This window comes from Octodon degus, unplaced genomic scaffold, assembly GCF_000260255.1.
Source record: "Octodon degus isolate 3935 unplaced genomic scaffold, OctDeg1.0 scaffold00006, whole genome shotgun sequence".
NCBI lineage: Eukaryota > Metazoa > Chordata > Mammalia > Rodentia > Octodontidae > Octodon > Octodon degus.
In genome coordinates, this window is record NW_004524582.1 from 15,118,850 (window position 1) to 15,144,995 (window position 26,146).

Here is a 26,146-nt window from a genome sequence, read left to right on the forward strand (position 1 = left end):
CTTTTTGAACAATCATCTACCCGAGAGACAGCACAGCAGCAACTGGCATGTCAAGACAAGCATCCCCTATTCAGAAGACCAGAATGACAGGCACTCTAGGCATGAACCTACTATTATAAATTTCTATCTATCTTCAGTGCAGTTGCTTAGTTCACAGGTGTCTGTATATATAGTTAGTCAGGGTGAGAATCATTCCAACTAACTGCTACTTTGAGAATCTCTACTCTCACAGAAGAGAAGACATAGAAGAAATGGACAGATTCCTAGAAAGTTACAAATTACCAAAACTGAATCGACAAGATATAACCATTCTCAATAGCCCAATAACAGCCAATGGAACACGAGATGTAATAAAAAATCATTTGTATTATTTTTAGGGAAGGGTCTGCAGGGTGTTCAGGGTCTCACTACTAGATCAGACTTGTACTGATCCTCCTGTTTACAGCCTCCCAAGTGCTGGGATATCTGGCATGTGTCGCCACACCCAGTCTCATTTGCTGTCTCAGTGCGCCCTGGGGGTGGGGCTGGCATGGCAGGCCTGGGGATGGAACTCCTGTCCTCTGCGCCTGCTTGCAGGTACTTTAATCAGCTGGGCGATTTGGTCGTCCCTGTGCTTGAATGTTTTGTTGAGAGGCTTTGGAGAGGTAGCGGTGATGTGGAAACTTATGCAGGCTTCGCTGCAGCGATGCTGAGGTACTCCCAGTGTGGCCGGCCTTTCTTGGCCTCGAGGACTCGTTCTGGTCTTCCTTTCCTGGCAAGCAGAAACCTCACACCTTGCGTACCACTGCACTGTATTCATGTCCCTCCTGCTGCTCTGATTGTATTTTAAGGATCTGTCCCCTTGGCTTGATGCACCACAGGAGGATTTAAAAGGGAGGGTCCGTCACGGTGACTTAGTTTTTTTTATCTAACAAGACTTGGCTTTGCAGCATGCATTCAGACATATGTGTAAGTGAAAGACTGAAACCTGTGGTCTCCCTTTGGGGCTAATCATGTTTTCTCTTTTTAAAATCTTTTTTTTCATGCAGTGCCCTAACCATTTCTAATATTCAGGCTGGATCTACTGGAAACTGGGGCTGTCATGTCCAGACCAAACGTGGCAACAATACAAGGACTGTTGATATTGTGGTGTTAGAGAGCTCTGCCCAATATTGTCCTCCAGAGAGAGTGGTGAACAATAAAGGTGATTTCAGGTCAGTGGTATGCAAAGTTCTCCAAGAGTCTGAATTGGGGGCTGGTGAAATGGCTCAGTGGTCTAAAGCACCTACTTAGAACAAGCTTAGCAAAGCACAGGGACAGGGACCACGGTTCAATCCCCAGCACCACATGCCAGCCAGCCCCGCCCCCTGGTGGGCTGAGCTGGCCACACACACACACACACACACACACATAAATAAATAAAAGCAGATTAAAAAAAAAAAAAAAGAGTCTGATTTGTCCAAACTCTTTTTATCTTCAGAGGCATTTAATTGAACTCCCATTCTCAATATAAAAATTTGAGAAAAATGAACATATATTCTAATGTCTGTCTAAAGATTATCCTTTAGAATGATAGTTTCAGAATCCTTTATGGAGATTTAAAAAAAAAAATGCTTGAACTTTATTTCAAACCTCTTGGCAAAGAGTCTCTAGAAAGTAAATTATTTTGAACAAATAATTTATATAAGCTGCTGACCGCTACTTTGGGAAAATATTTTGGTGAAAATAGTATAAAATTCAGACAGCAGGGAAATAGTTCAGCATCATAAGCAAGTGCAAGGTCCTGAGTTCAATCCCCAGTTCTGTGAAAAACCTCCACAGAACTTGGGGCCAGGGACATAGCTCAGCAGCGTAAGTACTGTCTGACAATGTAAGGTCCCCAGGTCAATCTGTGGTAATGCAAACAAACAAACAAAAAATTCAGACAGTCCATTGGTACCATCTTGTTTTTCAGAAGATTCTTTTATGGATGAACTTTGAGAGGGCTCCTATTGCTAAATCACATAACGACTGGCAATTGTGGTGTCATAATTAGAAAGTACACTTAATTTTCTTCTGTTCCATTCTTCTGGGAATAAAGTGACAAGCGCTTTGGGAATTGCAAGCCATTGGGTAATTTGACACTTGGGGAATCATTAGAATCCCAGGGGCATTAGTTGGAATTACATTCAGGTGAGCAGATGAGTTCATTTTCATTTTTAATGGACAGTATAGAACTCGTGACAAATACCATCTTTTACCTTAGATTCTACTCAAATCCTGTTTCTTACTACCTTGGTATTCTTTATTTTCAGGGACTTTAGTGATGAGTTTATAGTTGATGGGCACAAAGGGAAGACCTTGCTTTTTTAGGCAGTGTGAAGATTATTTAATGCTGGCTTCGCATTGTCGCTGGTGGGTTCTCTTGCCACTTTGGTGCAATAACCCGTCTTTAAGAATAAGAAAACCCTGTGATATTAATCTTCCCAAACTAAGGAGAAGCAGTAATCATGAATTCACCTGTTCTTTATTGCTTTTCTGTTTTTTCTAAAAAAATATTAAAAATATTATGTTTGACACATGCATGTGGCCACCAGCATTTATTATTGCCAAGGGATGTCCTTTATGTGCACCAAATATAGAGCTATACTTTTTTTTTTCTTTTTTGGCGGAACCGGGGATTGAACTCAGGCCCTTGTGCTTGCCAGGGAAGCACTTATTCCACTAAGCCGTCTCCCCGGCCCCGAGCTATACTTTCATTGCCTACTTTAAACATGGGTCACATCAGCTAACTGTTAGGTTCAGCATCTGCTATTAAAGAACCATGATGTTTTTTCTTTATGGTGAATTTTTGGTACTGAGTTTTAAAAATAGAAGAAAAATCTAAATATTTAACAGATTTATGCATTATTTATCTTTTGGTGCTCCTTAAAATACGATACAACTGAGCTCCCACTGCATTAATAAGATTGAATTGTGTTGCTTGATCTGTTTGGTATGGTTTTGAGAATGAATTCTATTTTGATGTGACTGATACTATAATTTAGTGGTTCCTATGTTATGAATCAGCCATAATGTGTATTGAGGGACACTTAATTTCACATCCACTTTTGGAGAAATAAAGCTCTAATAACAAAGCTTTAGCCCCAAAGCGTGCTGACCTGTGTCAACAGGTTTGTGTTGTCTCCGGGTTAGTGACTAGCTTTCCCTGAGCATTTCGTTACGGGCAGTATTTGGACGTCTTTAACACCATGTCCACATCCAGAAATTTGCCAGGACTCCGGGGACCCAGCATAGAGTTGTGCTCTGAGCTAAAATAAATGTCCTTGTGGTAGAATACGCAACTGTGTCCTAGCAGGACAAAGATACAGGTGGCTGTAGAAGAATTCAGGAGTGGACTTCTTCATGCTAGACGACACCATACAGAATTTATTCTTCCAGTGGGAGGATAAGGACAGCAATCTTTGTACCATGTTTCTGCCAGGGGGCATCCCCTAGAGACGCAGCATCTGAAGCCTTTGCCCGGGGCTGGTTATATAGCTCCTGCACTTAGTGCACAACAAAATCCCAGTTTTTCCAGAGGAAAGGTGGTGTTCAGAGTAAGCCATGATGCCTGCTCTATCAGATGAACCAGAGGAAACTAACCTCTACCAGTTAACTGTCTCTGGGAATATCAGAATGCTCCTCATTTTTATTAGTATATGTTGGTGACATATAATGAATACCTTCACCCCCGTTCTGGGGATTGGGCACATGTACATATTCTATCCTGATTCTTTGGACTTCCCGTACCCTCCCCCTCTTGCTGTCTTCCCCTCCCCCTGGTCCTCTTCCCATCTTAACAGATCTCTATCTCTCTTGTTTCCTATCATCAACCTTTCTTCTTCTTAAATTATACTTTGAATTTCTCATGTAAGAAACAATGCAATATTTAACTTTCTGTGTCTAATTTTTGTCACTCAGCTTTATGGTCTCAAGATGCATTCATTTTCCTACAAATGGCTCAATCTGATTCTTTATTCTAGAAGAAATGTGAGCCTTTATTCTTCAGTGACTTTTGTGCTTCTTTCTTGGCTTTTCTCTGTAGTTATGTAAATATATGCTAAATCCTTGTTTCTTCCTGTTGTTGTTGCGCCTGACCTAACGGTCCCTCTAGGTTTTCTTAGAACTTTTCTGCCCATCCCGCTGTAGGTGGCCCCGGACCTTGGCGGGCATCACCGCACATCTGCAGTGCACCCGGAACACCCCTGGCAGCGGGATCTACCCCGGGAACCCACAGGACGAAAGGAAGGCTTGGCGCAGATGTGACAGAGGTGGCTTTTGGGCTGATGATGATTATTCTCGCTGCCAGTATGCGAACGATGTCACTCGAGTTCTTTATATGTTTAATCAGGTAACTAGAAAATTTTCAGATTTGTTTTAAAATGTGAATAGATGTGGCATTCATATTTTTATAAATGCTGAGCAAAGTACAGCTTTGATCTAAATATCTCCACTGATTGATCTATCCTTGGAATCACGCTCTGCATGCTGTCCCTCTTTCTTTCTAGTCACTGACTGACTCTACACCTTTTAAATCCCTTTTATTGTGTGGGCCCACCGGGCAGGATCCCAGCCCTGCTTCCGGTCTGGGGCGCGTGTGTTTTCCACTTGGCACCGGTGAGCCTTCCAGTACGTGCACGAGTCTTGTGACCTGTGCTGCCCCGGCTTCTACTCACCTTTCTTTAAACTTCACCAGGCAGCGAGCACCTGGGAGGTGGCGTCTGTGTTGCTCAGCTCTCTGTTCCTTAGCACCAGTTCACCCTTTTTGCAGTGCTTAGGGCTAAGCTAGTGTTTAAGTCAGTCAATAAAAGAATGCTAAGCACGACTGGCAAGAGAGATAAATACCGTGTAGGAGTAAGTGGTTCACACTCTGTGCAGTAGTGGTTCCCGGGAAGCTATTGATCCCTCCCTGCTGGAGTCCTCCGGAAAGGCTTTCCTGAGCAATCCGGACGAGGTATGTGTAGAATTTGGGTAGCAGAGAGGAGGAGATGATGCTGCATGTTTATGAGACATGGTTTTGGGTATCATTGTATAGTTCAGGTTCTGAAAAACTTCCTGAGGGTCTTCTCCGTTAAAATTTGAAAAAACATTTTAGGACTATGATGAGTCAGTAATAGTTTCAGTTCATTGCTGGGTCGTGAAATGCAGAGTTTACGCGTCAGAAATGTCTCAGCCACTTTTCAAACCACGCCCCTTCGCTTCTCATGCAGATGCCCCTCAATCTCACCAATGCGGTGGCAACAGCTCGCCAGCTGCTGGCTTACACCGTGGAAGCTGCCAACTTCTCTGACAAAATGGATGTCATATTTGTGGCGGAAATGATAGAAAAGTTTGGAAGATTCACCAAAGAGGAAAAGTCAAAAGAGGTAATTCTCCTGACCTCAGCTCTGCAGTATCCGGTGGGAGCAAATGTTGGTAGAGTCGAATCTGTAGTTTTAAAGCTTTGCCATATTGGAAGTACATATGCTTTTCATTTTGCAGAATTATCATTGAGAATGTCATGCTGCAGTTGGTATAGTGACCTGTGAGTTGTTGGAAAGAGATGATTTTTCAGCACTTGGACATTTTAAGGCACTTTGATACAGTAGAGGGTAGAGTGTAGCAGAAAGCAGACTCCTGCATCCTCTCTGCGTCAGCCATGGCTACTTACCTTTGCCCCTGGGATTTCCCTCGTCTGTACCACTGCGTTAGTCACCCATGTCTTGTGCACTACCTAATTACTTTTGTGATATCCTGGGGAAATGAGAGACTGTCAGAGTCCCAAATGATCAGAATATACAAATGATATAAATTTAATGAAATGTTAATTGTTCCAGGAAATGTTTTTACCACGATTTGAGCATTATACAATATATGCATGTAATGAACGTCATGATACCATGCATATACATATAATTTGCAAATATCAGTTGAACATTAACTATGATATACTTGTCAACATAGTATCCATTAGGGGAAAAAACGGAACTGTGAATTTCAGAATGAATAAGCAACAAATAGAAGATTTAAAGATGAATTGAGTTGTCACACTGAAATGAATTTTAGAGTTAGGAGGAATCTAGACATAAACTGAAGGCAAATGGAAATTAGTTGATTTGTGTATGGGTATACATTTGACAGGATTGAGAAACGGATCCTTCCCTGACTCTGCCTAGAAGTGTTTTTGGTAATACCATACTCACTTTGAATACTCTATTGCCCTCTCTTCCATAGTTTTGGGGAACTGGCTAAACAAAGCCTTCGTGTTTATGTAGGGTCATCTCAGTGCCTTTGGTACTGCAGAGCAGTGAATCGTGTGCTTGTACCCCTAAGTCATTGAACCAAGGATGTTAAAAAATGTTTTGCTTCTGTATGGATTATTGTCTTATATTTTGATAATAAGTTTTGGAACCATGACTGAAGCATGTTCAGCACTTTGGGTTGTAGTTAGGAAAGGAAACAAAGAAGACAATGTGCGTGTGGTAGCTCCCAGGCGAAGAGGTTTTCTGCTGGGTGATCAGAAAACATTGCAGCTTTACTGTTAAACGTTAAGCACCGTTAATCGCCCAGTTTTCTAACAAACTGTTTCTACCTGACTGCACCGCGGGCCACAGCCACGTCCCCGTGCTAAGTCCCCTTAGCCCTGGGAGAAGCAGTTTGGGTTCTGGCTGCGGTGCTGCTCCTCCTCCTCATTGTTATAATCACAGATTAGCAGCCCTCATGATTGGTTGCTTCTGGAAGTGAAATATGTGACTTACTAGAATAATTGCAAGGACATTTGGGATGTTAGCACTGACTCTCCCTGCTTATAATGCATGTTTCTTCCCTTGTCGCTGTGTTTGGTGCCAGGGGCTCTCTCTTACTTCTTCACTGGAAAGAGCAGTGTGGTGCCCCGAGATTCAAGCTCAGCTCTAATACGTGGAGTAAACTCTGCTGCTTTGATGTTATTAGGTGCAAGCATTCTTTGGAACTGGAAATAGATACGGTTTTATGATGTCGTCATTACCTTTCTCGTTGCTGTGATAAAATACTCAGTATCCAAAGGTAAAGAAGGAAAGGTTTATGTAGCTCACGTTTGTAGAGGTTTTAGTCAACAGTCAGCTAGCTCCAACGCTGGGTGGCGTGGCAGACAGATGTCGCAGAAGAGAAGCAGTTCATGGTGGGCAGAAGGTAGCAAAGCGAGTGAGGGATGACTGAGGCTCTTCGTATCCCTTTTGTCTTATCCTGGCTGCTCAGAGTGGGCAGCACCCACACCCTTAATCTTAGTGCTTTGGAGTCTAGCACTGTACTGTAAATCAACTCCAGCATCACGTACTCAAGGTCAGCCACCTCTGCAGAAGCACCACCTGTGACCACAGGAGGCTTAGGGTGATATCTAGACCTAAGCCATAGCAGTAAATTATTAATTAACTGTGTGCTTGTTGTTGTTTTAGGGTGACACTGGCCCTGTTTAACTTCTAGGGTTTGTAGGCAAAAGTGAGAAAATCCACACCCAGACCATTTGCAGTGCTTGGGCCTAGCTTTATAGGGTCAGCAAATTAACATCCTCGCGGTCTCAGAATCAAAGAGAGCGATTCTGTGATCTCAGTGTACGGGAGACCGAGGCAGAAGAAAACCCTGGGTTCCAGTACACCCTGGGTTCCATAGTGAGTTCAAGGCCAGCCTGAACTGTATAAGGCTGTATCTCAAAAAAAAAAAAAAAAAAAAAAAAGGGCAGAAATAGAAAACAAACCTAACCAACAAACAACCAACTTTGAAAAAGAGAGGGAAAAAAAAGTCATGAATGATTTACTTTTTAAAAATTTAATTGGAAGACAGTTGCTGTCATTTTGACTTGTTAATATCGTCACAAAGTTAATTGTTATATTTGGAAACAAGCAACAACAGCTTATTAAGTATAAATAAGAGAGGAAAATATTGAATCATAGGGATATAAATATTGTCTGAGATGTGCTGACTGACATCCTGTATGGTTCTTTGGGAACTCAAACTGCAGGCTATAGCTTTCAACTATTTATAGATGGTAAAAATAAATTTTGAGGTTTCAGACTTCATTTGAAGTTAATTAAGATTGCATAAAATTATGCTGATGTCCTAAAATTCATATACTTGGTGGACAAATCATTAAGTGATTATTGTACTATGTCCAAAATTAATTCTGCTACAAATAATTTTCTAATTAAAATATTGCGAGACACTTCCTTTTTAAACTGTGATTGAGTTTAGTCAGTACCCTTTTACTTCTCAAAATGTTTCCTAAAAGCTGTCAAAGTGATGTATTTAGTGGTCTTTTAAAACACAGTCCAGGCTTGTCTGCCAGGCAGCACAAGGGTCTAGTCCATATTTATCTTGTGAAAGTAGTGTATATCCATTTCAAGAGATGACAATGTGCATAAAAAGATTTGGTTATGTTTAATAATGCTTTTATTGTGCTCTCATTTTAAATATGAGAGAGAGACATGCATGTACCCTAGGCTGGTTTCCTGCTAAATTCATGTATATTTTTATGTACAGATTTTCTGTCTTTTTCTTTTCTTTTTTTTTTGTGTTACCAGGCATTGAGCTCAGGACCTTGCACTTGCCAGGCAAGCGCTTATTCTACTGAGCTACCTCTCCGGCCCCAGATTTTCTTTTTAACGCTGGATCATTTAAAAGCAAAATTTGGAAGGTGTGTTTCATCCACAGTTTTTCTAAAACAGAGTGACCTTTAAAGATTGCTCTTATAATGTGAGAATTAGCTAGTATCATTAAATGTATTAGCTAGTATCATTCCATGTATGGACCATATTCTATTTTCCTTCATTATGGTTTCTTGAAACTGTGCGGCTTGGGCCTGATTGCCTTACTAAATGTATTCATACCATTTTGCAGGTCGTAAGCTGCAGTTTTCTAGACAGCTCCTCATCAGTAAATAATAATTAGTTCATCTATTCATACATGAGACAGAGCTGCTCTTTTCCTGGTTGCACACTGTTGATGGTCTAGAGAACAGTGTGATGAATGTCGATGATCGGGGACGTTAATGAGAACGGTCTGACGTATCATTAAGTGTGATTTGTTTGCCTCTGCCCAACGCCCAGGCTCCATACCAAGGTAGAAACTCCTTTTGGGATCAGTCCTTACATTGATGGTTTTCTGACAATAGCAGGATGTGGATCTGGCCTCGGTAAAGGTTGCCTTGTGCTAATGGATAGTCCGAGAAGACATGTTTGGTCCTGCTGCAGGAGCCTAAGTCTGGTCAGTGGCACCTCCCTGCTGTCCCTGTCTGTGGAGCTGTGGTTTCCCGTGGTGTCGTCAACTCTACAGGAGGTGGCCGTGACGCGCTCCTGCGGCATGACCTCGCTCTGTGAGCAGATCCAGCCTCACTGGCCAGGGTTCGCGCTGCTTGATCCCTGCTGTCATGTTTTTCTTGGGCCCTGGAGGAGTCTTGCTTTTCTTGCCACGCAGCCACAAAGTTAACTGATTTCCTTCAGCATTTTCATTTGTCTCAGGAGAGCCAGGCAGAGTTCTCGGTCCTCCACATTTCCAGACAGACAGGGAAGCACACGTACATTTTTATAATCAGGAAAAAAGGTCAAAACCAAAACTGCTTTCCTTGAGAGGCTTGGAGGAGGCCTTGGAGTTAAATATTCCCCTTCACGGTGAAAGTGTGGCCTGGGGGTGGTGCCCGTAAAGTACACTTGTGTGCGGTGGCCTTCTTCACACATTCCTGGAACTGTTTTGTTGTTGTTGTTGTTGTTTTAATGAAAAAAATTTGCCTTGAGAGAATGTTCTGTTTTGTGTTGATAATTATAAATTTGTCTTTGTTGCCTTGACTAGGAGTACTCCAAGAATTCACTTTTCCCCACTGTAGCCGCTCTGCTGTTGGCACGCATTTGTAACTTGTCTGGGCCTCTTCTTCCTCTCCAGTCTGGATTTCCTCTCTGTTATTTACATTCTACGAGTTTAAGAAAAACTGTTGCTCACAGGGTAGACTACGAGTTCTTTCTCTTAAGAAGTGGAGAATACACGGAATATTTATTCTACACATGCTGTGCTCCACCTCTTTCCCCTTCACTTCCCTTCCCGTGTGTTCCATGTCATTCTCTTACCCTTCCACGGGGGCAGAGTTGGAGCTTGCCTCTTTGCCATACATTCTGAGGATGGTCACAGGGCGACGTCTTGTTGACTCCATAGGACCCCTAAGTACTTGGTACACAGTCATGTAAGTAGCCTTTTAAAAATCTGACTTCCAAAACTGAGTGGTTCCTTCGCAGTCCCAACGTACCTTAAGACTGCTAAGGCCTCCTCAGTGTTGTAGTGAATGTGTAATTCAGAGAAAGTAAATATTGATCATATCAGTTGGGCTGCTACCGATGTCATCATAGTGAACTTTGGATCTGTCCCCAGACAGCTGCCCGCTGCCAGTCCCAGCTGTAGAGGAAGCTGTAATTCGTGCTTTTCTCATTATCAGAGCTGATGGAGGGATCCCTTGCTGCTCCGTGCTTAGCTGGTAAAGGGGCTGCATCGCTGACCCTCTTTAAGATCTGCACGCGTCCCTTATGTAACTGCTAGGTGTGTGGAAGGTTGTCTTCTGCATTTTGTTTCTTTTAATATGGGATGAGACATTCTGAACACAAAACTGGCTTTCAGAGAGGCTCATGGATTTGCTCCAGAACATCTAGCTTTTGGTAGACTTGAAATCTAGACCTAGGAGCATTTAATTTCATAGGTTTTTTTTTTTTTTTTTGTAGTACTGGGCCTTGAGAACTCAGGACCCTGCACTTGCTAGGCAGGTGCTTATTCTACTGAGCTCTCTCCTCAGCCCAGGAGTATTTAATTTCAAGCAAGATAAATATTCCACTTTCAGTTTTGAACACTGTATGCCTACTGCCTTAAAATTAAATACTATGTTTATATTTTACATGTTTGACATGATGTCAAGTTCATTCTTAGCGTTATGGATGATTTTGACCTAATTTTGGTCCCAACTCCAAACCATATTAAAAAGAACATGGAATAGCCTGTCTCTCCAAACTTATGACATCGAGTGCTGTCATGGTTGTTCATATGACACTGTGGACTCTTTACCATTTCATCTTCGATAGGCTGTCCCACCTGCTTCCTGTCTGTCCTTGCAAGGTCGTGTGAAGGGGCAAGCACAGTTTCCTGGCTCCTTCTGGCCCTCCTGTGGCTGCGACAGCCTTCAGGGAAGGAGGCCGAGGAGAAATCCAGTGCTTTTTAGTGCTGTTAGAAGCTTTTCTACTATCTTTGTGTGTCATATTTCAGGAATACCTTTTTAATCCAGTGTCCCTCTTCATGCATTTTTATCCTTCTTGTGTACTTTTTATTCCTTTCTTGGCTTCTATAACAGATTCAGAAGTACTTTTCTACCCAAGCCCCAGAAGCATATAGCATTTTATGATTATCTGCTCTAGGGAATATTTTGGCAACAAATCCCTTTCCTCAGTTCTTAGCCATTTTGTGTCAAATTGTGAGAAAAACGGCTCGCTCTCCTCTGAAACTAGCTCTCTGTATTCGATCTACCTTCCCAGAAGAGATGCTTTACTGCAAGCAGCACAAGTGGCGCAGCTGTGCTGGCGTTCCTTGGGCCTTTCTCAGCGTAATTCTGGGGAAGACGGATGAACTTTGACTGTCGGGTCCCGTCACAGTCTCATTAAGTCCGTATGTTTAAATCTGCAAAAAAAGATATTAAGTTGTCATTGTACAGCTCTGTGGATAGCTCCTGTTATAGTAGCAGTTCCTTACAGTAGAATCAGCACTTTGTCTCTGATATTTTTCATCACTAGGAATTTCATTTCTGATAGTCATTGAGCACATTTGCCTGCTTTGCCTCATTTATCTGTTTCTTTCATTTTTGGTGCCACAGATTGATCACAGGACCTTGTGCTTGTCAGGCAGGTGCTTAAGCTGCTGAGCTATCTCCCTGGCCCCTATCTGTTTCATTTGTATGTAAAAAGTTGAAATAACAAATCAGCAATGGACAAAAACATAGTTATCCCAGCTACTCCTAATTCCCTTCCAGAGCTGAGGCTGATTAGTCTGACCCCTGTATAAATGCCTGATGGGTGTATTCAGTGCCGGGAGGATCAGAGTCATCACTTGTGTTTGTAACTCCAGCATTAGAGGCGTCTGGTGGAACAGCATTTACCACCACGCCTGTTCTTAGTTAAAAGAAAATGTACCAGGGGTACCAGGGGCTGATATTCCTGTGGGTTTAATAAAATGAAGTGAATAAAATCCACCAATCTTGATGTTAGGGTGTTTTTTTTTTTTTTAATTTTGTGACAGGACCTTACTATGTTTTCCCTTGGGACTCAAGTGATCCTTCTGCCTCAGCCTCCAAAGTGCTGAGGCATATATTGTCACTCCTGGGGAACGTCATTCTTTCTTTGGTAGTTCAGTTTGTTAATGTCTTAGGTTAGGGAAAAATACAGCTCCAGATCATGTGAACTAGTTAAGATAGGGTGTGTGGGATAAATGTCATTACTCACCGTCATATATTATTTTGCTTGCTTCTGCATAGCTGTTTTGGAAAGCTGCCTCATTTTTTAGAAGTGGAATTACTTACGCGTCTTGTTGATTTCCTCACTAGGTTGTACACTGGAAGGTAGAGCATGTATGATTCTTTCTTTGCTGTATCGCTAGCTCAGGGCAGTATCTGCCTCACATTGACCTAAATGAATAGTGGACAGTAGATATGATAAAGGAACAATAATGAAGATTGATCAATATGAAGTAAATGGACATTGGTGGCTATTGGCTGTTGTTGCAGGCCTCCTGTGGTAGTGCATGAGGGTGTACGTCCAAGCATATTGTGGTGTCACCGCCCTTAGAGGTTTACCTTGGAAATAAAATAAAGAAATGATTGGGAAACCCGACGGCAAGGGCAATACAAAGTCAGTATCCAATTTCTTAAAACTTGAATCAAAATTGGGGTTGGGGCTTAAAGCAATCTGGTGATTCTGTTTATATATGAACACACACTTTAGAAATCACTTCCTTTCCAGCCACACGTACTATTGACTTGGGCATGGAAATGCTTGAAAGAAGAGGGGAGCAAGAAAATAACGAAGGCCAAATTTGTCAACCGCTTGCCATGTTCCATGGTTTCAGAAACTTTACATTTATTACAGGAACTTGATCTGCACAGCCAGTAGGCTGGAGGCGGGGAGAGCCGCAGTGTCTGCCCCGCAGCAGGGCTGAGCGCATGAAGGGTGAGCCTTTACCCTGCTTGCGGGCCCCTTCGTCTAGGATCCGGCGGATTTCCCTAGACTTGTCTTTGTAATGTCAACCATGGGAGTGTGGGGAGGGTGGACCGAAGTTATTCCCCAGACACTTCAGCCTCCAGAGCTAGAAGTCCTGTGAAGAATATTAGATGTGGAACAGGGGTGCAAATCGTAGCTGGGATCTTCTGGGATGATCGAAAAACATCTGTAAAAGCAGCCGTGATTTTCAGGCTCGGCACTGGGGCTTAACGCTTTATGTGCTCCCTTCTTGATGAAAGGACAGCTGGCTTGTAAATGCTCCGCTCCTGCCTCTGGAATGCTTTTGCTGTTCTCTGCCACAGACCGACCTCCCTCTCATGAACATTTGCTCGATACCAAGTGTCCTTGACAACAGCGTGTCTTATTAACTGGCCCGTTCGGTGCATTTCTTGGTGGTGGGTTCCGCAGGTCACAGCCATAGTAGTCAGTTGACTTTTCACTGGCACCTCCTGACAAGTGTTTACATCTGAGCTAATAAAAAGAACTGAGTAAATGAAGCAAGTAAAACAAACTCAGGAGACATGAATGTGTCTTCGGGACCATTTGTTTCCTGGTCGTGGATCCTATAGCATTTCATTGGGGTGGAGGAAGGGTAGAAGGCGTGCACTTGAGGTAGAGAATTCCCCACATAGCAGGGTAGAGAGCTTGGATCGCACAGCACAAACTGGAAACCACAGTAGTTTTACGTGCCTGCTGTTTTACCGATGGCGGGAGATTAAAGTAGATAGAGTAGACAATGGAGTTTGACTCGAGCTCATGCCAATACAAAAAAAAGTGTATATAATGGTTTTCTGGAGGAAGAGTTGAAATCTTTTATTCTGGGATTGGATGACATTTTTATTCTCCTTGATCTAATTGCCTTTTTTCCTCTCTGTGTGAGGCATTGCAGCATGTTAGTCTTTTTACTAGTGATACAGTGACTACCTAAGTACACTGTTCAGAGCTAAATATTGCCAGATGATCATAATTGAATATGCTGTTCATATCTGAAGATATTTGAATGTGTGAAGAGTAAAGTGCCTGTGGGGATTTCATGGAGGAATTCAGACTGAGGGTGCATCTCTCTAGGATTTGGATTCTATCACACCACTTCCTTTGGCTTAAAGGACCTTCTTTGTTTCTCCAACGTTCCACAGCTGGGTGATGTGATGGTTGACATTGCAAGCAACATCATGCTGGCCGATGAGCGTGTCCTGTGGCTGGCGCAGAGGGAGGCCAGAGCCTGCAGCAGGATTGTGCAGTGTCTGCAATGCATCGCGACCTACCGGCTCGCCAGCGGGGCTCACGTGTACTCCACAGTAAGTGCAGCTGGCCATGAGCCTCTGAGACGACAGCCATGATGGGTAGCTGGAGCCCCCAAAAGACTGGTCTCTTCCCTGTTCCCTACCATGGGGTAGATAGTTTTTTGTTACCAAAGTATGAAATTTCCTCTTCTAAGACATTTTACAAGTTAATCTTGCTTTTGAGTGATAATCTGAATTTTTGGCAACTGGAAAATCCTTTCTAAATGTTTGATTTGAATGGTTGTCATCCACTAACCCACTGGAACTTTCTGCAGCAGGAATAGGGGCACTATTTATTGCTCTCTTGGCAGTTACCCACCATCTAGCAGAGTTAATATTCAGTCCTGAGCTCTGAAGGATACTTTGAGAGTGCTTGATTTTTCTCCAGGTTTAATCTTAAAAGAGACCTGGAGTGTGCATCAGCACTTGCAAAACTATTGGCATAATAATTACTCAACTAAATAGTATTACACTTTGCTTATGCCAAACTGAACTGTTATCAAATTCTCTGTGTGTGGCTTACTCTATGTTCTGTAAGTGTGGAAATGTAGTAATGTGTAGTAATGTGTGTTCCCGTAGTAATTACGTTCTCATCCATATTTTTCATTCCCTGATTCCTTAAATGGGTTCAGGTAGTGTTGAATGATCTGTACCTCCACTTGTGGTTTTGTACAATGCAAAGTTATCATTTTGCATTGATTTCTGAGAGTCTTTTAATAATACTATGTTTTGTTGTAACTATTGACCAATTAGGTTTAAGATTGCCTTCCTGAGTAGTAAATAAAACAGAAGCCTAGCATTTTTATAGTGTAGTTTGGAGTACTGCCCCCTCAGGTGCATGAGACTTGGTGGGTGGTTTAAATTATCCCCAGTATTTCATTGAGACTGAATTTAAATGCCTTTTTTTTTTTTTTTTTTTTTTTTTTTTTTTTGTATTTTAGGGACGGGTCCACACAGGGTGTTACTACTAGATGAGACTCGTAGTGATCCACCAGTTTACAGCCTGCCAAGAGTTGGGATCACAGGTGTGCACCACCATACCCAGTCTCAGTTGCTGTTCCAGTGTGCCCTGGAGGCAGGGCTGGCATGGCAGGCCCAAGGGTCAAACCCCCAGGCCCTGTGCCTGCTTGCAGGCACTTTAATCTGCTGAGCTATTTGGCTGGTCCTTAAGTTCCATCCTTTATCCTTGCTCATTACTCACATGGAAAAGTTTACTTTGTGTTTAAAAACATTTCAAGGGCCACAGGTGTGGTGGTGCATGCCTGTAATCCCAGCACTTGGGAGGCGGAGGAGAGTAGAATGATGCAACCACTGTAGAAATCAGTGGAAATTCCTCAAACAAACTAGAGTTGGAAGTCTCATTCAGCCTCGCTCTAGCCCTCCTGGATATTTTTCCAGATGAGATGAAAGCCTCATACCGCAGCGATATATGTGCACCCATGTTTATAGCAGCACAATTTGTAATCGCTAACTCTTGGAAACAACCTAAATGTCCATCACCTGAGGAATGGATAAAATAGATGTATTTTTATACAATGGATTACTACCCAGGTATAAAGAAGGACATACTCGAGGATTTTATAGGTAGATGGATGCAACTAGAGGTTATACTCATAAAAGAAATAAATCAGACCCACATGTGTAAACATCGTATTCTTTCCAGTGAAAGAAACTGAAAGAATAAATAAGATCCAGAAGGTACAGTAGATATTGTGAGAGGGAAAGAAACTGCTTAAAAGGACAGAACAACTGGGATGAGGGAAAGCACAAAATAAAGAAGGGACTATGTATAGATCTATCTATTTATACATAGACATGATTGTTAAGATAATTGCGTTACTAATTTCTATTGATATATTGGAAGGAGCAGTTAATACTCAATTTTTTGACCGGTTTTGCCTGCTTTTGTCTGGTAATCTGAACGACTTTGAAGATCACAATATGCAATATAGCAGCCATTGTTGATTTCCTGTTATCTTGTTTTTAAATTCTATATCACTTTTATTTCTTTATTATCTTTGAAGTCATAAAGGGAAGCAAGGAGAGACACCATGTTGTCCTTACAATTTAGAGTAACTCCTGTCACCTTGGTTGGTTTGGAAGTGCAGGTTGTCTGCTTGTCACTTCTTGTGCCTGCCGTGCTGAGGTCGTGGCCCAGGTTGGGGGTTGCTGGGGGTCCTCCATGTATGGCCTGTGGCTGTTGGTGTTGACAGCTTGTATGTGTAGGCAAGCTTCTGCTTTCAGCTCACTCTTGAATGTATTTAAGACATTGGGTCAGATACAGTTTTCTTCAGGTGATTTTTTTTTTTTTTAAACCTAATTTCCTTAAGTCTGTTTTAATGAGCTAATATGTCCTTCTTTCAAAGAAACAGGCAGGAGTGAGTCTGTGGAAAGCTTTTATGTGTCAAACGAATGCAGAGAGCTAACTTGATCTCCCTGTGAAGGGAAGAGTGAATATGGCTGAAGCATGTTGAACCTTCAAACCCTGTTGCTTACTTTTCATGGCTTTCTGTAGATTGGTCATTAAGGGGATTCACTCATTTTTTATCTAGCAATTGTTTTTATTACATAAGAAGCTTGTTTTTTTAACTTGAGGTTTCCTCCATTATGGCTTATTTTCTATTCAGGTACCTGCACAGTTTTTGTTTAACAAGAACTAGGGCTAGGGGTCAGGGAGATGGCTCAGTGGAATAAGCACTTCCCTGGCAAGTGCAAGGGCCTGAGTTCAATCCCTGGTTCTGGAAAAAAAAAGAACTAGGGCTTTCTGGTTTGGATTATATGTGTAGTGTAGTGCTTTGTGTCTGAGCAGTCTGTGGTAGTGTGTGGTGTCTTCCCTGAAGATCCAACATCTTTCCTAACTCTTGTCTGGTTGCCTTTTGAAGTATTCACCCAACATCGCTCTGGAAGCTTATGTCATCAAGGCTGCGGGCTTCACAGGGATGACCTGCACCGTGTTCCAGAAAGTAGCTGCCTCGGACCGTGCGGGCATCTCGGATTATGGGCGACGGGATCCAGATGGGAACCTGGACAAGCAGCTGAGCTTCAAGTGCAACGTTTCCAGCACGTTTTCTAGTCTGGCACTGAAGGTATTTAACATTTCTTAGTCACTTAACACTATTTGCAGTTAGAGTTTTTGAAGCCTGTTGATTTGCAAAATAACCTTGTTCCAGATTATTTTACAGGCTTGGGTTGGGGCTGAGAATTATGGAGATGTTGGGCTGTTGTATAAAAGGAGATTTAGCCCAGTAGGACCTCCTTAGTGACTTTTGTGGGCCTTTGGCTTTTTTGTGTTGAGGTCCTAATTGCCCATCCCTCAGGATTAGGATTGCAATGATACAAAGAAAAGAAATCTTTTCTTTGATGCAGATCTCCCCGCCACATTTTGTCTCTTGATTTGAAGACATTAAAAACACTTTTGTGGCCCCAGACATCTCGTGGGCCCTTGGCACTGTCTCTACTCAAGGGAGAGGTGAGCCCTGCGGCTGGACATTTAATCAGGAAAACAGGGCTTTGGGATTTTTTTGCCAAAGAAATGGAAATATGTGACATGTGTTTAAAAGAAAAAAAGTATGCTTTATTGTAACCAGCAAAAGGAAATCATTCTCTCTGATTTTTATAATTGGGGGTATGGATGTGTTTCACTAAACTGCATCAAAGAAAGTAGTTGGAGGCAGAAGTCCGGCACTCTAATGAAGCCACATTTTTCCATTTAGGTTTAGATGGGATGTGCTGTTGTGTTCTCCATGGCTTTTAATTACACAGAACTTTGTTTGTAGCTTGTCCCCAAATGGTTTTGCAAACAGAATTCTAGCCATTTTAATGGCTGCATGATAATTGCTCAAATGACTGTTAAATATTCTTGTACACCGCAGGTACCCAGTAAGTATCCAGTGGGCGAATGAATAATTAATGCATCGAGTCATACTTTACCCTGGTGACCTCCATAAGGAAAACTAATTTGCCGAATTTAGAAATATTGCAGCTGCCCAGTATAATCTCAGCTAGAACACAATGTTCCGTGGTATATTTGCGTAGTATCCTAGCCTCAGAGGAAAACTGGCAGAATCTGTGTTACTCTAGGCCCTGAGAGTACTTGTGTCCCACCTTGTGCCTGCTCACCTTTACTTCTTGTATCTTTTACTGATAACACTATACCTTGAAAGGCGCAGGGACAGCACCAGACGAGCCCATGAGAGCAGGGCCTGTAGTCTGAGAAACACTTAAAATTGATGAACCCTTCTGTCTTGTATGATCAGAGTGGATAAAAAGAGATTAAAAATAATGACACCTCCTACATTTCATCAATTTTACCACCTTCCCCTCTCTGTAGGGAGATTCTTCCTGCTGAAGTAGAATGCTTTAAGTGAACACTCACATTTTCTAATTTCATACTGTTCTATCCCTTGAAGATCATCCTGTGACCAGAGAGCAAGAGCACGTTACATTATTATTCATGCTTCATAGACAGACGTGGTGACCTCAGTGAGAGAGAAACACATCTTCCGTGACACAGAATCAGTTAAAAATTTTTAACACCAGTAGTGTAAGATGTACTTGAGCATTTGTACTTTAACAGAGGACTCCCATTTTAACCTTATGCCAGGGTAATTTTTACTTATAGTGCATTTTCTTTTTTTAAATTTGTTGACTATACTTTCACCAAGTACCAGTGAGATAATCAAGTTGAATGTTCAGTAATTGATCGCATTACCCTCAAATGGGAGGGCAGTATCTTTATTTAGCAGTAGGTGTCCCGATGGATTCACTCTGTCCATCCTTGTACAATCTTGGTATCTCCCCCTCACTGCCACCATTGCCTAGCTTGAGCCGTGTACTATGCTAGGCACATGCATTTTGACTTAATGTTGGTTCAACAGCCTGGCAAACCCTTTGTTAATTGAAAATATTTTAAGTCAAAAAATGCATGGAACATGTGGTAGCTGCTCTGCCAGACCTCACTGCCAATGCAGAATGCCGGGGACTTGGTTGTGGTGCTGAGGTTGGCTATTGCTACTCAGCTTAGCAAGAATGTAGTGTCCCACTCTACATGTCCAGAGCAGGAGAAGATTGAGAGTGAAAGCACATTTTCTACTGGATGTGTTTCTCCCTGTTAGAATATCCTAAGTTGAACCATCCTAAGACAGGGACTGTGCATGTTGTCCAGACCGTTGTCAGTTGCGGTTTCATCTTGGAATCTCTGTGTGTAGGTTGGCCTGCCTGAGGCCCCTGGCCGTCAGCCAGCACCCACCAGTGCAGCCCTCCCAGTTGGTGAGCTCGTGCAGTAGTTGTTTACCATTCAGCACTCTCCTGTCCCTGAGCGCCTCCCCAGCCCGCCCTGCATAGCCTTCTCTTGGGAGCACCGTCCAGAGCTTTCCGCAGCGGAAGCCACTTATTCAGTTTGCCAGAGCAGACAATGTCTCTGTGCTTCCTGCCCTGATTTCTGTCCCCTTCTTGTGCTTTTAGTTCATCCCTGCTTGGTGGAATCCCTGCGGTTCTTTCCCTAGACTCCACGTACACAACATCTTTCTGCTCTTCCTTCCTCAGACAGAATTAATCGTTGTCTGCCAGCCCCATGGTGCCATTCCTCCTCCAGCGTAGTTACTTACTAAACAGTATGGCGTGACTTGATTCACAGTGAGGTCATCTGATGTGTGACTGAGATGTGTCTTTCCCTCCCCCCAGCTGTGCACACTTGGGCAGGTATCTTAACCTCTTTTGATGTCACTTCCTTCTCTGTTACACGAAGGATCATGACATAGTACTGAAAGGCCTTTTGGAAAGGCCACATGAGGTAAACATGGAGACCTTCACAATAGTACGTGGCATACGATAAGCACACTATGAAGGTTTTGTGATGGTGGTTGCCTTTTAGACAGTCTCCCCTTTTAGACTGTATGTTGTAAGACAAGGAATGCAGTTCCTTTCACTCTGGGTTCAAGCCTTACCCATCACCAGCACCGAGAAGCATCCAATAACTGTTCTTAAACAGAATTAGCAATCAGATTTTATGATGAAAATTAGCTCAGTAATTCTAAAGGCAGATATGCTCCTTTCTAACAGGAGGCTGTTCGACAATCAAAAGGTGAGATACAGTGAGTAACTCATAATTGAGACAGTAATTAGGGTGCATCATACCTTTCTGTTTCAAATCTGGTGAGTGGACAAGAAAACAAAAATTAGTATTTTATTTTGAGTCTGATGATTTTGGCTCATTCTGAATGTACTGTTAGCTCATTCTTTCTGAACATTTTAATGTATATTAATGATGTCATGGAGAAAGCCCCGTTCTTAAGAAAAGATGTTCAAATTCAGTTATAGTGCTTCCGTCTTTCAGCTACCATCCGTTATACACCTACTTTCCTTTTGGCTTAATGTCACCGTAGTGAGCTGTACATGAATTTAGCAACCAGCCTTCATGCGTGTTCAGACTTCATCAATGTTTATTATTGAAATTAGCAGCCACGCTGAATTGAAGGTATCAGCGCATGATGAGGCTGAGCTTATTGTTGTCAGTTGAGTTACTTCCAGGCGTTTTGTCTCTTCCAGTACTCGCAGAGCCACCTTCTGTGTTGCCACAGCAGTGATAATTAAAATACCACCCACCACTCCACAGCCTTGGGTCTGATTAGGTCTGTAATCCCACTTGGTCCTCACCACCGCTTGTTAGGAAAATCATTAGCTGTGCCTAACAGGTGAAACCCAGAGACATTAAATGGAATTGAGCAGTGCTAACCAGCTCCTAAACAGTCAGGCTTGGCTCTGAATCTTACTTTCTTACTTTAGATCTTATATTAGAAATGAAGAGCATGTGTTTCCCCAAAAAATCTTAAGGGAGAACTTTCCAATTTATTAACTATAATTAGTGTGTTTATTATATCTCTCATTGCTGTAAGCCATACATTTTTAAAATAAATACATGGTTAAATGAAGTTAAAAACTTTATATTCCTTGCCTCTAGGCCAAGAGACAGAAGGTATAATTATGATAAATGTAACAAATAAATGTTCTTCAGTGATTTTTTTTTCATTAGATTTACAACCTTTCCATAAACAATGGTTAACATTTCTTTTCAGGAAATGAAATACAAAAATTTTATACTGTGTTCTCAGCATAAAAATCTAAATCTTATTGATACAGTGAAATGTGCCTTACCAAGACACCCAGAGCACCCTCTCTCATCCCGAGGAATCTACAATTATTTAGTAAAAGTCTTTTTTGGACTTGAGAAGATCTGCCGAAGCCATGAGTGTGGAGCAGCTGAATGGGGGCTACTCCGGCATGCCAACGATCTAGACTTTGCGCTGTTTTAGTCTAGAAGATCTTTGATTTCTAGAAAGTACAAACTTCCTTTTTTAGCTTTCTTCTAGAATGTCCTAGGAATACATTCTTAAAAAATAAATTTGATCTGTTATCAGTACTTTTTTAAATGTATTTAGTGCAAGGTCTACAGTGTCTCACTACACAGATCAGACTCATAGCGATCTTCCTGTTTTCAGCCTCCCAAGCGCTGAGATTACAGGTGCGTGTCACCACGCCCAGTCTCAGTTGTACCACACGCAGTCTCAGTTGTAGTCTCGGTGTGCCCAGGAGGTGGGAGAGGCACAGCACGCTGGGGATCGAATCCTGGCTCTGCCTAAGCAGGCGCTTTCGTCTGCTGAGCTATCTGGCCGGCCCTTCAGTACTTTCAGAGCTGTTCTGTGTTTTCATAATGTGAATTTTTGTAGTATTTAAGTTTTAATTGATGTCTCTTATGGAATGTTTTATCAGAATTTTGAACTCCTAGCTAGCTAAAACTATTTGTTTAGGGGGGAGGGGTGGTCTATCTGTGTTTTTTGTTTGTTTGTTTTTCTTTTTGGAATGCTTCGTTGTATACTTAAGAAATTTATATGCTGCAAAGCAGTGACTTTATAACAGACTTTATTTCTACATCTGGTTATGTTTGTGACAGTAGCAGAAACCCTTTAATGCTTCTTCATAGGCAGATTGTTTCTAACCTTTTCCTGCAATGTTTAATGTAAAAGTAAATTTTGAACTTCTTAAATAACATGCATTCAACAGGTGTTTATAGGTTTCTACTGTGTCCTCACGTTGCTGTAAGCATGGCAGTTAAATAATTTTAAAGTCAAGTATTTGCTTCAGTGGAATTTTGTATTTAAAAATAAACATGCCTTGGAGACTTTGTCAGTTTCATAAATAGTGAGCTGTTTTTGTGAAGTGTTTGTGCCTGGCATGGAGGGCATCCAAAACGTGAAGGAGGCATCTGCAGCCAGAACGCCCCAGCTATCGGGGGCAGCGCTGAGGGAGTTACACGTTGAGGCCAAAAGCTTGCTTGGGGTGTGGATAGGTGCAGAGAGATCCCGCTGTGAGTCCAGAGGCAGGGGCAGCGCGCTGTGCAGGCGCACCCCGGAAAGGGGGATTCGGGTCCCAAGAAGCCGGGTGTGAAGGATGCTGGGAAGGCTCTCCTCCTACCAACCAGCCTTGTCCTGACCTGTCCTTTGCATTCCGAAGAGAATTATCTTATTAAGAATCAAGTCAGAGGAGCTAAAGTGTCTGTCAGGCTGAGGGCCATGGGAGCATTTCAGTCAGGGACAGCAGCCTTGCGGCACGCTGGGCAGCCTGAGGAGGGCGGGAGAATGTGGACAAGCTGCGGAGCTGTGGTAGAGTGAGCACAGGAGATGCATTTGAACAGTGGGTTTTAGTCAAATTTTACAGCGTGCTTAGGCTTCAGGGGCAGTGTTTGTTAGATAGTGCAGAACCAAGATGTTATTTAAGCTGCATAACATGATGGCCTTTGGTTCTTTTTTTTTTTTTTCTTTTTTTTTCACTTGGTGGAACTGGGGATTGAACTCAGGCCCTTGCGCTTGTCAGGGATGTGCTTATTCTACTGAGCTATCTCCCCAGCCCCGGCCTTTGGTTCTTGAGAGGAAATTTATTAGCAACATGACTGTTGGAGAATTTTAGTGGCAAGAGAAAGACTTTATAATAAAGACCTAAAATAGAGAATTAAAAAAATTACGTTGTTAACCTACTTGGTACATAGCCTTTTTTTTTTCAAATTGAATTCTAAATTGAATGCTAATGTATCTCCAATAATGAAGTCAGAGAAACATTCCATTGGCCAGTTAGTATTTTAGTTTTTCCTGTATGTGGCTGTGTTTCCCAAAATACATTTTTTCATCTCAGGAAAATTGATGCTGAATTCAGAGTCTGCTGAATTTAAACTTCTGCTGTGTTTGTATAATGTCAGTTTTGTATTGTTTGGTGATTTGAATCCATCATAAACCAGCTTAAAGCTCCATAAACCTAAATTAGCTTCACGTTTCTCATACACTATATGTGGCCTTATTTTTACTGTACTTAGCCACTACAAAATGGATGTGGAGAAAGAGCGGTGAGGCCCTGGATCTGTTCAATTCTAGTGTGTACTACAGCGTCATACTGTATGAGGGGCAATGTAACTTGGGAATAATTCCTTTTCTTACTCCTTAAACTCTGAAATAAAGTTTCAGGCCGGGGAGACAGCTCAGTAGAGTAAGTCCCTGACAAGCGCAAGGGTCTGAGTTCAATCCCCGGTTCCACCAAAAAATAAAAAAATAAAATTAATAATGGAATAAAGTTTCCATCTCTGTGTACTTCTTGGGACTCTGCCTGTGGTGGTGGCAAATCTGTGGCACAAGTGCTGAGGCTGCTTGGTTGTTAACGTTGAAAGCTCTAAAAGGTTTGACATCGCTGATATATACAGTCATGTAGCATTTGCACATTTCAGTTAACTTATTGATAGTTTTGAGCTTTAAATTCTGTATATGTATTTCTTAGCCACTATAAAATGTGTTTAACATGTAAGTATACAAAAGCGTCTGGATGTTTTTCTAGTTTCTGTCTACTAATAAGATAACCTTTCCTTTACTGTGTATTTTTCAGAATACTGTCATTGAGGCTTCTATTCAGCTTCCCGCCTCCCTTTTCTCACCAAAGCAAAAGAGAGAAGTCAGGCTAACTGAAGACTCCCTTTATAAGCTCCAGCTCATCGCGTTCCGCAATGGGAAGCTTTTTCCAGCCACTGGAAATTCCACACACTTGGCTGATGACGGGAAGCGGCGTACAGTGGTCACCCCTGTGATTCTCACCAAGTTAGGTTCGTGTGCCGCATCTGTTACCCTCTGCCCACCGGACAGTGTCATTTACGGTTCCCCGTTGCGGAAAAATGCTTATTTTTGTTCCTTCTCATTTTAATGAGTCACTAGTGAGAAAAGATCCAGCAGAGTGCCCATTAGGGCATAAGTTGACATTTCCTTCCTTAAGAAGTTTGTCTCAGAAATACTGTTATTTCTCATTTTCTCCAGATGGTATGAATGTACAGACCCGCCACATCCCTATTAATGTGTCGCTGCGTCGCATTGCACACGGAGCAGATGCAGTCGCAGCCCAGTGGGATTTTGATTTGCTGAATGGACAAGGAGGCTGGAAATCCGATGGGTGCCGTATACTCTACTCAGATGAAAATATCACTACTGTTCAGTGCTACTCCCTAAGTAACTATGCGGTTTTAATGGTATGACAGTTGTTAACTTTATGCATAAATACTAACTGTTCGGCTTTTTCCCTTTGCATAACTAAACCAAACTGAAGACTTCTTTGAAGGCTTTCAGCAGAAATTGCTCCCTGTAATTATGGAAGGGGTGATGTTCGGTATAATTCTGATTTTAAAGGGAAATGGTGTTATTGCTAAGTGAAATGTGTGAGATTGTTTTTGTTTCAGTAAATTTTATGTCAGTCAATTCAGCTGAATGTTGGTCTTAAAATGTGGAGAGGTCACTGGCTTACGTGGTCCTATTTGGTCAACCCAGAGGCTTCTGTGATATTCATGGGCCCAGGCGCTCACTACCTGGCAGAGTTTTCCTGCTTTGATTGTTGCCTTTCCCTGCTACACATTATCATCATTAAACTCCCTTTGAATTCAGAATTAGTGGTGGTATTTTCAGTTTGGTGGCTGTTAGTGACAGTGCTTTTTTTTTGCCAGAACTGGGGATTAAACTCAGGCCCATGTTCTTGCCAGGCAGGCGCTTATTCTACTGAGCCATCTCCCTGACCCTAATGACAGTACTGGCGTCCTTAGCGTCTTTTCAATTCTGATGCCAATCAATCTGTTTACCTTTGTTGAATCTTATTAATCTTTGTGGTAAAGAAGCTTGTTATTAATATACAGGAACAGGTCTTTTTAAGGAAGATACATTTAAATGAATCTGATTACTGAGATTGTAATTATGAAGTTAGTTGTAATAGGTATTTTACATTGTAATTACACGTTAGTAACATCATGGAGTATATTTAGGCTACTGTGGAAGGAGCTAGGAGTCTGAAGGACATTCCTCAGAAATGATTTAAGGTCAGCTTGAGGATGAGAACTTACACACTTTTATTTAATTGCAGCTGTGAAGTTGGTATCTAGACAATATTTTGTCAGAGTGCTATATAGTCTTAAAATAATGTACAGTGTTTCACATTTTGTGGAATTTCCTTTTCTTGAAAAACCAAGAAAATATCTTGAGATGATTTTGCCAACAGTAATGGTTTTGAAGTGAGTCTGGATTATAATAAAATTTCCTGTCTGTCTGT

At 42.0% G+C, this 26,146-nt stretch overlaps 1 protein-coding gene across 2 annotated transcripts in view; it reads left to right on the forward strand.

The window, feature by feature from the left end:
* The window catches only part of Adgra3 (adhesion G protein-coupled receptor A3), an 84,394-nt gene that overhangs the window by 33,205 nt on the left and 25,043 nt on the right, over positions 1-26,146 (forward strand). The window contains exons 7-13 of one of the 2 annotated variants that reach the window (XM_023699349.1): positions 1,029-1,193; positions 4,150-4,351; positions 5,211-5,366; positions 14,384-14,545; positions 17,413-17,616; positions 24,452-24,665; positions 24,874-25,082. In XM_023699349.1, the coding sequence (XP_023555117.1) occupies positions 1,029-1,193; positions 4,150-4,351; positions 5,211-5,366; positions 14,384-14,545; positions 17,413-17,616; positions 24,452-24,665; positions 24,874-25,082 (1,312 nt within the window). The remainder of the gene's footprint in view (positions 1-1,028; positions 1,194-4,149; positions 4,352-5,210; positions 5,367-14,383; positions 14,546-17,412; positions 17,617-24,451; positions 24,666-24,873; positions 25,083-26,146) is intronic. The other variant, XM_023699348.1, reaches the window with a different exon arrangement.